Genomic DNA, 14,750 nt, shown 5'->3' on the forward strand with positions numbered 1-14,750 from the left:
ATTATTAAACTGCAAGTTTTGTATTTCAGATTATTATATTTGTTTAAAAATATTTATGACTTATAATTTACTAAGACTTTAAGGCTTGCTTTTTCCTTCAGAAGAACACAAACTACTTCAGCTGCTCTTCTCAGTACTGCTTTTAAAGTACGTGATGATGATGGCAGGTAACCTAGTATTGATAATGTGACGTAAAATTTTAGTGTAGCTAAAAGCAGATCACTACATTGAAAAATGTGTTGTAGCAGCAAAAGTGTGATTTGTAATTTCACAAAGCTTGCCACAAATAAGTATATTCTATGATCTACAAAAATAGCTAAATATTTCATATCAATATCCTCAACTACATTTATCAGTGGATTGCAGAGATGCCTTTTACTGTGCATCACTAACATCTTGCTCTCTGAAGCTCTTCTCTTACACAGACAAAGACGAAGGAATTACCTTTAGTTGCTGCTGTAGTTCACTGTTCAATCTGGCCAAAACAGTGTTGGTTTCCTTGTTACGTCTGATTGATGCCTGAATTGCCTTCTTGTCTTTCCCCACTGATCTGAGAAAATATCAGAAGTACTGTAATAAGTAATTCTGCCACTTAGCTGAACATCTCAGTTAAAGTCCCCCTTCTTTAAGTGAGCAGAATCCTCTTTTCAAAATTCTTTTACTTGTTATACTGTTACATGTTCCTGCATCTGTCTGGCTTGGTTAACCACGTTTGTTTGCATGGAAACACAGATATATATGTTTTATATATGCACACAGAGTTGCTTTCAATCAAAGAGCACACAGCGCGTTTTAAAAACTTGTCATTATCAACTTTCTGAAGGCCTAACACAGCAAACCACATTCATTTACCTCCAAGTGACTACTGCAATAGACTATTTTCATGCTAGGACACAGACTGTACATTTTTGACTGTTCATAGAAACCATTTAAAATTAAACTCTACATCTTAGTACTTCCACCACTTATTTCCAACATACTTGCAGAAGTTAAAAAGAGTTCACACTCCAAAATTCAAAATCTCTTAAAAGTCTCCCAGCAGTAGCAGCTTTGGAATGACCATCTTTAAAAACCAAAAACTTCTTAAATCATTGAATTAATCTAAATTAAACACACTGAAATTGTTTGCAACTCCTGCAACAGAAAGTGTGTATGCTGTTTACATTTAAACTTTCCAGTAACAGATGTATTTATATACTTCTTGGGTTACCTAGGAATAGATGGCTGTGAAGCAAGAACAGCAGCTATGACACCTGTTTTCTGTGTATGTTCCTCAGCTTCAGGTCTTAGCTCATCTTCTGATTTTAATCTTCTACGAATAGGCTTCGGTGGTGGAGCAAGTGGGGTAGTGCCTTTACCCTGAAGAGGAAAACACAGCCTATTAATTCTCTGAAACTACATTTTATTTACATTATAGCCTGGTAGCTTGTGTTTCATATTCAGTTACTGAGACAACTGAATTTACCACCCATCAGGTATTTTCTGATGGACATCTAGCTGCATTCTCATTTGGTCTGGAAAAAACCTGAACTACTAAATCCCACCACGTGGTGAAAAGCTAGTAAGCTGCTTCACACTGACAAAGAAGTGTGCAAGCAGAAACAGCACAGTACAACTGAGTACTGCAAACACATAGCAATGCAGAGCACACCTTCCCCCCACTAATTATATGTCTGTAATCAAATAGAAAGCTACTGTTAATCAAGTTCTGCACTAAACATTTTGATCTGTTTCAAAAATTTGAAAACTTACAAGTATCTTTTCTGCTATCACAAGAATAAATCTGATCATCATCATCTGCTGCAAAAATTCACCATACACATGCCTATTTGAAGCACCTATTGGGCTTAGAAAACTGGGTTCAAGTGGACACATATAAAGCTGCTGTTGCAAATCAAAACAAACATTTAATTTCATATATATCAGACAACTGTGCTTTGTTCCAAGGGTACTTTGCATACCGCACTACTAGGGACATTTGCAGGTGCTTTGTCTTCAACTCTTCCATCTGCTTTGGCAACTCTAAGAGAACTTGCAGAATCAGAGGGCTTTTCAACCTAAAGGAATATAAACTGTATTTAGAAATCTACTTCTTAACACATACTTCATCTGGCAACAGTTGGAATAAAAACAAGTATGCTGTGTTCTGATACATGAATACAGTTAACACCTAAAATTCTAGTTCAATTCTCATTTAGAAACACAAGTCCAATGTCATGAGGCACAAAAGAGGCCGTGGCCTGACCACAAACTGCTGTTTCTGCTATTACAGTGCCACTATTATCTATTTGTCACTGCCAAAGGTTAATCCCTCCAATGGAACACAATGTGACTGTTCCACATCCACCTCAATGCAAAACAATCAGCAAGCTTAACTTAAGCAGTTTGCAGAGGCAGCTTAAGCTGGCATAGCTGGTTTTGCAATGAGGTGCATGGAGAGTGCTCAGATGGGGCTACATCACTGACCCTCCTGAACAAGTGAAGCAAGACCATGCTGCTGACAGCTGGGAGAGCTTTAAAGCACCACAGGGACTTTTGCAAGAGAGGATGCAGAAGTGTCCCAGAAAACTTACAATCTGCATAAAAGCTACAAATTATCAAAGGAGAACATGAAGTAGTTTCTGCAATAGCAGCTAGCAATGACATTAATGCTTCCCAACTTTCAAGTCCTATGTCTGTAGTAGGAAACAAGTTTTTGTTAACATCTCTAATGATAGAAGGATGCCAGAGCTCTATTCACTTCAGCTGTTTGTCCAACGACTTTGAAGAAAAGCAAATTAATGGCATTTTAGCAGATGTTTACAACACATGACAGTCATCTCCTTTATTAAGGCATGTCTTTTTTAAGACATTATTTAAAAATTACCAGCAAGTCATTTGGAAGACTGGCAAGAATGAGCAGAAGAAAGGTTTTGCCTGGGCTAAGTCTCAAATTATGTGTATTACCAACACAATTAGGTTTGTGCCCACGTATGCTAATAAGCACAAAAATCTTTAAAATTACAATCAATGAGATGAAAAGAATTCCTTCTGCCTAGGTGTTTGGCAATTACTAAATAAGTGCAGCAGTGTGCAATGTAATTGCTTTCTAGCAATGGATTGAGACATCATAAAAAACCAAAACAGAACAAAAAACCCAACAAACAACACATCACTGACAGAGAACAGCAGAAATAGGTTTCAACAGAGTCTCATGCTGGTGGTATTAAAACAATCAATAAGATCTTCCCTTCTACTCACCTGCAAGGCTTCTGAGTGTGTTTCAATTTCATCTTCTTCCTCTTTGTTTACACCTGAAACAGCAAATGCCTCAAACTGGCTGAAGTCTGCAAAATTTGGCTGTTCTGGTATTTGTTGAGGTGAGGTACTGCTATGAGCTATTAGGCCATCAGCATCCACTGAGCGATGCACATGAGGACCTGTGCCCTGCAATAAAATAACAAAAATATTTAGGGACAGAATGTTAAGGATTATTTGCCTCTTTAGTGGACAACAATTTACATACTATTGGTAGGACAACATGCATCTCAGGCAAGACATGCATGAAGAAATACTTAAGAGAAAGGAAGTTCAGATATGCTACTATCCAGGAAACAAGACCAAAGAGGGCCGTAATGTAGCACTAGCTAGACTCATTCAACAATAGATATTTCTGCTGTCTGGGAGCTTGATACAGGCTTTTAGTCTAGTTTCATAGGGAAACATTCTTATGTAATCACTGTGTGGAATATGTCTGTCCTTGTACACTCCCTTCATCCCTTCAGATAATTTCTGAATCCTTGTAGATGATTTCTAAATCACTGACTGACTTCTACTGCTAGTAACTCAGATTCTAACAAGTAGCTGCTGGTGAGAAACAACTGAAAAGCAATTTTATCTGTCCCATGTCAGATCTGCACAGCAGTTGAAGGATTCAGCTAGATAGGACAAAGAAAAAACTTTTTCAAGATGTGCTTTCTACCAAATCAGCTAACTGATATCACTTAGACTGCAACTGCAAAGATCACCAAGTCTGTGACAAGTGAAGAAGTGGAATCAGTCCTTTTGGGGGCAGGCATATTACATAAAGCTCTGCCCTGTGCCAGACAAATGAAAGGCAAATCTTTTGCAAAACTTTGGAAAATGGCTGTTGCAATCTTTGTTATGGCCTATGCACTATATAGGAATAGACAATGAAATGTGAAAGGATAACTTTTCTCTGTTTCCCACAATTCAGAGCTCTAGAGCCACTCATTCCTCCTCAATATCTACCTTAATCCCCACCCATGATTCCACTATAAGCATTTTTTTATTTAGGAAGTACTAACATTTGGGTGTATTCTAGGTTTTGCCATCATTCACATCCTGGTGCTTTCAAAAATACATCAAGCAATGATACTCACTTACGAGATATATTAAAACTCAAGTTACATAAAAATAATGCACCAAGTTAGAATATGATTTTTCAGAAGTGACATCACCTGTGAAGGCTGTGGTCTTGGAGGCACTGCAGGCGGATAGGCAACAACTCCAGCCTGTTGCTGTCCTGTAAAAGATGCACCACATTTGGCCAAGATTGTTACTTTGTACATTACAGTGCTATCAAATTTTCTTGTCAACATGAAGAAACATTGCATTGTGCCTCATATTTGCCACTTGTCATATTTGGGCTCATAATTGTAATGTCACCTCCTTTCAAATTGCCAGACAGACAAAACCAGGATTAATCAGAATATGGATCTTGTACAGACATGGTCATATTCTTCTGGTTTTAGGATCTTAAGTCTTTGGGATTTTTTTACCCTCATTACAAGTTCTTAGTATTTTCTCATACTTTGTGATCCTGAATTTAAAAGTACTGATAAGCCAGATGTCCAATAAAAGTCCTTAAGCAGAGCAGCAGAAGTGACTTTAATAATTTCCTCTGAAGTCAAATACTAAATACCCATCTTTAATACAGGCGATTCCAAAAAGACTCCCCTTGAAAATTTACTGGCAGATGCAATTGATTGGATGTGGGTATACAACCAGAATATTCTTTCCTGACTTTGTTTCCCACATTCATCCAAAAAACTACAACGCCAGAAATCAGAATTGACTTTTAAATTAGCTACTTAAGTAAAGTACAATATAAATTTTAATATAAACAATACAGTAAGGATGACAACATTTGCAACTTTTTTATTCAGAAGTGGTGCGTTAAAAACCAATATTCTAAATCATTCCTCAGAGAAAAAAGCATTATCTACTTCAGGAACGCATGTGCTGAAAAATAATATACATTGAGAACACAGCATATCTACCTGGGGTAACTGAAAAGGATCTGTTCATATCTAAAGATGACGACCGAGAATGAGAAGCATGAGGCCTTGGAGGGGGTGGTGGTGGTGCAGTGTTATCTGGAGATGTTCCTGAATGTGATCTGCAAAATACATAAGCTTCTGTAGTGATTTTAGGTGGCTACAACAGAACTAAAAATCAAAAGTTCTTCAAAGCATACAATTAAAAAACCAAGTTTGACAGAGGTAAACCCCCCTAATTGCCACTGATTTTCAAGACTGCCATATTAGTTTTAAACTTCTTTGATTTTAAAACTGTTTTTATATTTCAATTTACTTAAATATCCTTTATTCAAATTACTCTTATATTATCACATGTAATTTATCTTTGGGAAACCAATAGCTTGATGCATATCCCAAACGATGACAGCTCAGGAACAGAGAATGATAAATATGGTAATTCCATCCAGATGACAGTCACTGTAATTTTTAAGATGCAGTCAACATCCTATTTAGGTTAAATGGGGTAAGTTCAATTTCCTTAAAGAAGAATATTGGGTTTCTGTTGGACCTGCCTCCATGTATATCGAGCCCAAGAAGTATCTCAGTGTATGAGACAGCAATTTAATTCTCTGCCTGAAATTTTCCAAACCTATACACTTGGTAGAATCTTCAGACATTTTGACTCATTCTTAGGTAGGATCACCATCTAGTGGATATCTGTTGCAAATTCATGGAGAACACATGCAGAAAGGATAGAAGGATAAATTACTGCAATAAGTGCCATTTAAGTGGGATTTATTGTATATAGAATTTTTGTACAACTTCCTTTTAAAATCAGTTTGCAGAAGCTTCCTAACTAGCCTAATTTGAACAAGACAGATTTATTGAATCACTGACCTGAATATAGCTGCTTTTTTTTTTCAACTTGTGATAAAATCTTTTCTATGACTGGCCTCTGCAACATTCTTCTATAACTATTGTAAAATGTAAACTTGGAGAGGTGAAGGCTACCCAAGTTTCACACAAAACCTGGAATTTCTGAATGTTTAAGTCCAGACACAGAAACTGGACTGAGTTATCAAAATAGAAAAGTTGATTTTCTTAATATATTCTCTATGGCAATGCTTCTGTAATACTGTGTAACTCTCCAGCTGATGAAAATAAAATCTAATTATACTGACTCCTTGGGTCATCCCTCTAGCTAGTACAGTAAAAAAAAAAAACACAAATGGTATTAAAATGGGAGAAAGTGGTTTAAGGAGAATTCCAAAGTATCATTATCTGACACAGCTTTGTCAGTTTTTGCTATGTGAAAATACCAAAATGTAGTCTTGACTAATGGTAAGATTAAGTACAATGTCATCTCTATACAAAATTGCAATGGGTAGAAGAGGTGCCAGTGGAAGAAAGTAAAAGAGTAAGTGGGACAACACATTTCCTGTGTGCGTACTGCCACAACTACCCGGTCAGGACAGAAGCTCCCTGTGCCATAATGTGGGAACTCATCAGAAAGCTTCCCTCATCTACACAAGTTCAGCAAGAGAACCTAATCCAAAGTCAAAAAGTAAAAGAACATGCTGAAACCATCATATTGATAGTGCAAAAACATACATAAAAGTATGACAGAGTCACATTTTCCATTAAGTAACAACGCAGGAAAGAATCTTTCAAGTTGCTGTACTGACAGGCAAATGGAAATCTTTCTTTGCTATTGAAGTCACCCTAATTATTTTTGTTTTGAAACTTACCTCTGAAACTGACTGTAAGATAGTTAGTGGTGTAGCTGGTTTTAATCCTATTCAGGCAGATTTAGTGGGAACAACTAGCACCAGCTAGTACAGCATATTCTCTCATGTGAAATGATGCAGTTGTTGGTTTTGTGCTTGCATAGCTTTCTCCAAACCCTTAGTTTACATTGGGCATTTGACTGCCCTTTTTAAGTCCATTATTAGAAGAGATGGAGTTACTGCCATAGTATTCCTAAAGTGTGCTTAATTCTTCTTTTAGGCTACAGTGTCATAAGGTTCTTCTCCAATAATGCCTAAATGGGTATTTTTAAAAATACAAAAAATCGGTTTCAAGCAACAGCATGGTCTCATGTGCTTACATTCCTTTGTGTTTAAGGGGAAAGTATTAAGATTCTGACTGAATGTGGAGCTTCACATGGAGCACTTGACTGGCCAATCTCAAATTTTTAGAAAACTGTCCTTTTTTAATTTTCACTTTACACACTAATGAAAGCAACATATATTGTAATGCATTAGAAAACAGACTGTTTCCAGATTCCTGAGTGGTAAAGTTAGGAATCTCTTTTGCCACCATTTTATAACCTAGTTGTCAAATAACCAGGAGCTGAGAACAGGCTTCTTTAAACACCTTTTACTTGTTTGTTTTGTTTGTTTTTTTTCAGGTGCTACTCTACTGACCGTTGCCGTGTTACAGCATTTCCGATTTGCTCCGGATCTGAAGTGTAAGAGTCCGAACTGCTGTAACCATCTGCTGGGAAAAGAAAGCACAATTTCATATTTGCTTTGCATCATTAGCATACCCTAACAGACAGAAGTAACCAGTAATTTCAAATATCCAATTTCTTTTGTTACAAAAAAGGTGTATGTCCTTGTATTGCTTCCCTGTAAGGTATCATCTGGTCAGGATTCAAAATCCTCGAACCTGAATAATTGAAGGACACAATACAAACCAGCTCCACTCACCCAACACAGTTGCTGGTTACTAGTGTCATGTACTGAGAATAAACAATGACAGTAATGTTGTATTTAAAATACAAAACCTAAGTTTTACAAACAGTAATTTTTAAACACTTGACATTCCATCACTTCAACAATCTAGTGAACAAAAGTAAGGAACATCCAAGGAAAAAAAAGCAAGGTGTAGAACATGCCTGATTTTAGAAGTGCTGAAGGACTCAGAAATCTTAGAAATCAGAAAAAGGAAAGGGTATGTACAGAACACAGATTAACGCAGTTGCTTTGCTACTACTCTAACTTTTGTACCGCCAAGTCTGGTGGTCAACCTTATTTTGGACTAAACCTTTTCTAAAACTTTCAGCTTTTGATTAAGGAAATCTACAGAAATGAAAGATGCTATTAAAGCATCATAGACAGATTTTCAAGGACACCCTTACCCTTAGAAGCTCTGCAAAGCATGAGGCTCCTTTCCCCAGAAATGAGAAGCCTCACAAAAACCACAAAATTTATATGGACTGAATGTAGATAGAAAAATTGACCTCAGGATAATTTATCACAAGGGATTATTCTAGAGCACCAGGTAAACCAAAGTTCAAGGTGGAAGTCACTAGAGCAAAGGGACTCAGTTAATTTGTTGCCAGTGAAGAGGAAAACTCTACTCAAAAACATCAAGATTCTTCTGAATTACCCACTCTCAAAGGATTATTTTAACCTCCTAGGACACTGAAGTTTCCAAAAGTGGTAAGACACATCAACCAGGCCTCAGAAATGAGAATCCTGCAGAGATGACTTTCCTGATCAGCAAGGCACATTCTTACCTGTTACATTTTTTTTCTACTTTTTCTCCTTAACATTGCAGGTACTACACAGTGCATATATTTTACACTACAATGTGGTTTGTTTTATTTCACCATGTTCTTCCTCTCAGGGAAAAACACTCTATTAAAGATTAAAAGATTAGGCTGCACTCAGAAAAGGAAAAGGGAGCACCAAAAGGCTCTTGAACTTGGATCCTGCACACAGCACTAGTTCCACATTAAGAGATGATGTTTGCTTGTTCTTTTGAATTAGAAAACTTCTTAGTAAAAACAGAACTCTGCTTGGAAAGTAAAACTCAGACATGATCAGAACGAAGAGTGCCATTAAAACAGAGCTCACGAGAAAAGCAAAACATATTGCAAGATGGTATTTTCTGAATTCCTCCTGTATTACAAACCAGTCAAAATACTTCTAGGTCTTAATAATGCAAAGGATTTAAAATAATGACTTATTGAAACTTTATTTTTACTGAAGAAAAGTTCCTGACTTGAAGAAAACAAAAAAAAAAGAATCTCAGAAAGACTCCAGAAATTAATTCAGGCAACATATAATCTTGGACCTCTCTCAATATTAGATAAGTGGACTAATCAAATCAACATAATGCAACATGCTTTGGGGACAGAAGATACTGGAAATTGAAAAGGCTATTAGAATGAAATAAACAGATGAAAAGCTGCATTTAAAATGGAACATAGAAGTCTGCAGGATTTGCTTGGTAGCTTAACCAGTGACATCAGTAGAACTTTCTTAATTACTACTTCTAATACATACTTTATATCAGAAATGTTTCTGTTCTTAGGATAAGTTTATCTCATTTTAGAGCTGCTACTATCCAGCCAGCTTTCATTCACTGAGCGATATATCGGATCTACATTTTGTGTAATGTAAGAAACGAGACTGGAAAGCACTTTGATACTTACTAACTGTATTTCCAGATGTAAATTTTACAGATGAACTAATTTTATTTTCTTCTGGGAGATCTGATGGTTTCACAAGTAGTGGACTAGTAGGGTTAGCATGATCTAGAGGGAAAAAAAATCTAGATAAATGAACTTATCGAGACTAGCCTTTATTTCTGGTGCCAAAGCTTTACAGTGGTTTTCTGCCCTTATCTAAAGTGCTGCACTCAAGACTAAAGCTGGTGTATTTTAACTCAGAAATAACACTATTACAAAGTAAAACACGATTTCTCAGCATTAAGAGCTGTAAATTTTCAGCTGTTTACAAGGCCAAAGAAATGTTAAAAGAACTGTGCTGTCAACACTATTAATTCTCCTATGCTGAAGACTCTGCATGAGTTCCATGACTTTAGGAAATACTGGCACACAACTGAAAACTAAGAACCCACTCTATTCCTTTAAGAAAATTTATCAAATCACCTTGCTTATTATTGACCAGAGTAAAAAACGGCCTGCCAATATTCCCAAATGCTTTCAAGTTTCAAAATAATAAATGCAGTATTTCTGACCACATATGAACAAGCTTTATGAATGCAGGTTATGATCTCCATCTCCAGTTTCCTTCAGTATCTAACAAGGAAACATTCACCTGCAGGTCCAAATCCAATCTTTATAATGATGCTGAACTACTCTCCAAGAAACATTCTGCTAGAGATGGCAAAATCCTCACTGTAGCAAATGGCCAATTCAAGCTCTGCACTTATCTGAACAGCAGCTCTTAACTCAGTAATGATGCTTGTTACAACTCCAGATTTATTCATCCTTGGTAAAGAGAAAAGTAAGTACATTCAAGGAAGTAAGACCAACTCTAACTGTATGAAACTTCCCAAATTAGCAAGAAAAAATGTCCTACCACTTCCAGTTCTTTTAAGCTCCATTTCCTGCATGTGGATTTTGCTTGGAGTCATTCTTATAGGAACTGGGTGCACAATTGCAGTGTCCTGTGGAAGAGATCACAGTTATGTTAACCTAGCTTAAATCACTCTTAAGAGTCTCTGACAACATGTGCAATGTTAATTCTGAACAAAATTTCACAGATTTAGTTTATTTGCACAGTTCCAGGGAATTAAATACACCCAGAAAACCAAGGCTCTCTAAGCTGTAATCTCTGTAATGTTAGCTTAGCTACTTAAAGTGGCACTAGAATATGTTTCTATAGATAACTGCAAGTAGGAGCTGAATTTTACCAGCTTTTCCATCATTTCTAGCATATCAGACATCTGGTACTTTGAGCACTTCTTAAAAAATACAGAAGCCCAAAACAATTTAAACCCTGACTCCTCAGCTTTACTTATAATGCCTCAGATAATAATGGCCTCCCTAAATAGTATGAGTAATGCTCAATGAAATAGGTACTTTGTAGTAATTTCAGACATTTTCTGGAGTCTTTAAAATAGGAAAAATCTTCTAAATGTCAGTATAATAAACTCTATAGAATATAACTCTAGACAGGCACTGGCCCTACACTTAGGCATTAGTCATTCAGACAAGGGGCTCTGTTTAAAGTACTTTACAGACAATCCTTTCCATTTAGTTTGAACACTGACTGCAGACAGCTTAAAAAAATAACCTCAAAACTCAGAAGCAGCCTAAAAATAGGGCCAGGGCTGTGTGATGTTTTTTACTGTCATCCATATTCACAATACATGAATAGGTGGGCCAATGACAGCAGAAGAACACCTCCAGATCATATTATATTTATCCTAGAAATAACAAGAAGTTTCAAAACTACCATTGTATCAGAAATTTAATCTGTTCTGACTACTCAAGTAGATCAATTTCACTAGGTGTGATACACCTACACTGGTATTTTCTGAAACTATTTCAATTACATTCGCTACCCTTGTTGCAAGCAAAACCACTTTCTAGTCACAGCTCAAGCAGTTTTGTTGCAGGAAGCTTTTAGGAATAGTTACCACTTTAAAATATACTGCTTTTTCTTCCCTGTGTAATGAGATTATCATGCAAAGATCACTTTTACTGTGGCTGCTTCAGACCTCTGCTGCACTCTAATGTGCAGCTGTACAGAAGTCATGTCTCAAACAGTTAAATGGATTTTATATAATGCATTAATTTACATTATTAACCTTATTTTACATAAAACAACATGTTACCCACTTTGACTTACAAAAGGCATACTGTGCTCCCATACTAAGGAATAGATGCACTGTTTTACTCTTCTCACTTATGTTTTACCTCCAAAGCAGTTACTTTTCCAACTAAAAAAGACCTGGTTTGTGAATTTACTCTCTAGACAGTTATTAACAACTGCTCAAGAAAGCTGTCTGGGGAACCAGTTGTTCCATAAATCATTCCTATGCATCACTACTGAAACTGCTGAAAACAAAACGTCTGCCTTTAGCTAACTGAAAATTTGTCATCATTCGTTCTTATTTTTATACTCTAACCTCAAAGTCTGTTACCCTAGCAAGTATCAAAGATGCTCACCATTCTTTTCTAAAGTATAAGCATTTCATGAAGAGAACTGAAGAATGTGATCAGCCATAAAAAAATTTTGCATTCCCAGTGAATTTCTCTATATACATACACAAAAACATGTACTCTATATCAGAGTATTTCATATACCATCACTGCTCTACTTTTTAGATTATCAACATATGAAAAAATTCAAAGCTCAGGTTTCTGTCATCTGCTAATTATTTGTGAAAATAAATTACTGTCTTATTGCAGAAACAAGACAGTGATAGTCAAGCAATTATACACAGCAAGTAACAACTATGAACTAATTAACATCATGTTTACCTCATTAAAACAAAAATGCAGGGTATTTAAAACAAAAACCATCTCAGATGAAAGAGGGCTGTTTTTTGCTTTAAGTAGGACATTTTCACTTGTTTTGAATGTTTATTAGAGGTTAATTCTGAGCATGGGGACCAGTGCACTTTAAATTCTAGCTTTCAGCATCTAGAAATGCTATTTCTACATGAACATCAGTGTTAACTTTGAGACTGGAGTGCTGATGTATTGAAAAATCTATGCATATTTATGTATTCTATCTTTTCAGAAGTGACAGGTTTAATACCAAAAACAGTTAAATGTGTATTATGTGCACCTATTATATTGCTACACAATCAAATGGACACCAACACTGTAATTAATTAAATTAAAATGGACACTTGGTGCTAATTAAGCCTGTAAAAAAACCAGGATGAAAGCAGCAGCTAAATACTGTATTTCTAATGCATTTCAGAACTGCTTTAATGTCACATGGTGTAAAGCTTAAAACCAGCAGAACTTGAAATACTGTAGTGTATTTCTGGCTCCCAAACTTGGCAAGATATTTAACTACATAATCCTTCAGAGCACTCCTCACTAAGTAAAGCCTTAGAACACCACAGGTTTAGCTGAAAAGATACTAAAAGCCTTATTAATAAGTAACTTGGTAAAAACATTTGGAATATGAAATACCACACCCATTAAAGCTCAGTAGCTTTTTTTTCACAGAAATTGGTGCTGTTTTGTGTAAATCAGGCTCTGCAACCCAAAAAAACCCCAAAACAACACTGAAGACAAAATCTACAACAGACCTTGTTTATCACAGGGAGTGGCCCTTGCACCAACTTCCACATTTTTTCAAAAAAACATTATGTTTAAATTCTTTGTGTATGACAGATTATGACAGAAGTGTGGTATTAGGTCAAAATCAACAGGAAAAAGCATTCTTTGCAATCAGAGATTAAACATGAGCAGTACTAGAAATTTGATCTTCTGAAAATAAGCAACCAAGTTATTTGCCACCATTCCCCAAAAAGCAGTCCATGGAATCATGCATAACAAGTAAATACAATGAATGGAAATTCAGTGTTAATAAAATTAATTTCAAACAAGCAAGCTAAGTGATTGACTTACAGGATCAGCTGGTGCAATGTTAGAATCAAATTGGGTCAGAGTTTGTGAGCTTGAAGAGCGTTCGCTAAATGTCTCCCACTGCTGAACAGACAGAGGAGAGAAGTCAGCATGATGAGGAAGATGAGAGTAAAAGATCACTGAGGAGATTTAGCATAGTAGTTCAGAGGTTGCACTGGAAAGAAACATATTTACACAGGAGAGTACTTCACTTGAGAAGCACAGTAGTAGATATATTAAGTACTTCTATTTCTGAGATTCTTGTGGAACCAAGTTTGTTATCTGTCAATATTAATCTTTATATTCACATTTTATAATGAAGATACAGGTGCACAGGCAACCCAGAAGTACCTTCAGAGTTCATGCTTACTAATGAACATCATACAAGTAAAAGAATTGGTTAAGCCGTTCATATAATTTAGAGATAAAAATCAAAGACACGTTGTGTGCATCTGTAGTTATAAAATCCACAGAAAGGTTCCTCAGCTTTGTAGCTATTAAGTTTGACATCTATTTAGTAAATGCTGATTTTCTTACAAAATCCCAGACAAATGAACGCTGAGCAGAGTACTCCAATCACACCACCTTAGCTTGCCAGTGCAACCCCCGAGAAGTGATTCTACGCCATAAAAGAGTATTTCCACAAGTCTAAATCACTGACAAGGCAAAGAATTAAATCCAAATATACTGCTGATTGCTAAAAGCAAATAAGTCAAACTCTGAACAATTTTATAAGAAATGGGCATGCTGTATCAATATATGGCTGTCAAGAATCCTCATGCAAACTGAGTCAAGTTATAGCCACAACTGGATCAACAAATCATCGAAGTATATAAAATTAGTCTGTGATCTGGAAACCAGATTAAAAAAATCACAACAAGAATGCTAAACCTATTATATTTTGGTAAAATAACAAGTAAATATTAAGCAAGTTTCAAACACTACAAATACAAGTTTCAAAAATTAAAACTACAAAATTTTTAGTGCTCAGAAAATTCAATAAAAATTATGTTTGTTATAGTTGTGGAAACAACTTGGGTATTGGGCTCTATGACCCTTGTGAGTCCTTTCCAATTCAGAGTATTCTCTGTGTCATATTGTTGTCCCATCTCTATAGGTAAATCAATCTAAATGATCCC

At 36.0% G+C, this 14,750-nt stretch overlaps 1 protein-coding gene across 10 annotated transcripts in view; it reads right to left on the reverse strand.

Moving 5' to 3' along the window:
• REPS1 (RALBP1 associated Eps domain containing 1) overlaps positions 1-14,750 on the reverse strand; it is a 61,803-nt gene that overhangs the window by 1,613 nt on the left and 45,440 nt on the right. For 3 of the 10 annotated variants that reach the window (XM_030946542.1, XM_030946536.1, XM_030946540.1), the window contains exons 10-19: positions 13,615-13,695; positions 10,598-10,685; positions 9,706-9,807; positions 7,688-7,760; positions 5,283-5,401; positions 4,461-4,525; positions 3,241-3,426; positions 1,962-2,057; positions 1,211-1,359; positions 445-550 (exon numbers count right to left, since the gene is read on the reverse strand). In XM_030946542.1, the coding sequence (XP_030802402.1) occupies positions 445-550; positions 1,211-1,359; positions 1,962-2,057; positions 3,241-3,426; positions 4,461-4,525; positions 5,283-5,401; positions 7,688-7,760; positions 9,706-9,807; positions 10,598-10,685; positions 13,615-13,695 (1,065 nt within the window). The remainder of the gene's footprint in view (positions 1-444; positions 551-1,210; positions 1,360-1,961; positions 2,058-3,240; positions 3,427-4,460; positions 4,526-5,282; positions 5,402-7,687; positions 7,761-9,705; positions 9,808-10,597; positions 10,686-13,614; positions 13,696-14,750) is intronic. The other 7 variants (XM_030946545.1, XM_030946543.1, XM_030946544.1 and 4 more) reach the window with 4 other exon arrangements.

Source organism: Camarhynchus parvulus, chromosome 3 (genome assembly GCF_901933205.1).
Source record: "Camarhynchus parvulus chromosome 3, STF_HiC, whole genome shotgun sequence".
NCBI classification, from domain to species: Eukaryota; Metazoa; Chordata; class Aves; order Passeriformes; family Thraupidae; genus Camarhynchus; species Camarhynchus parvulus.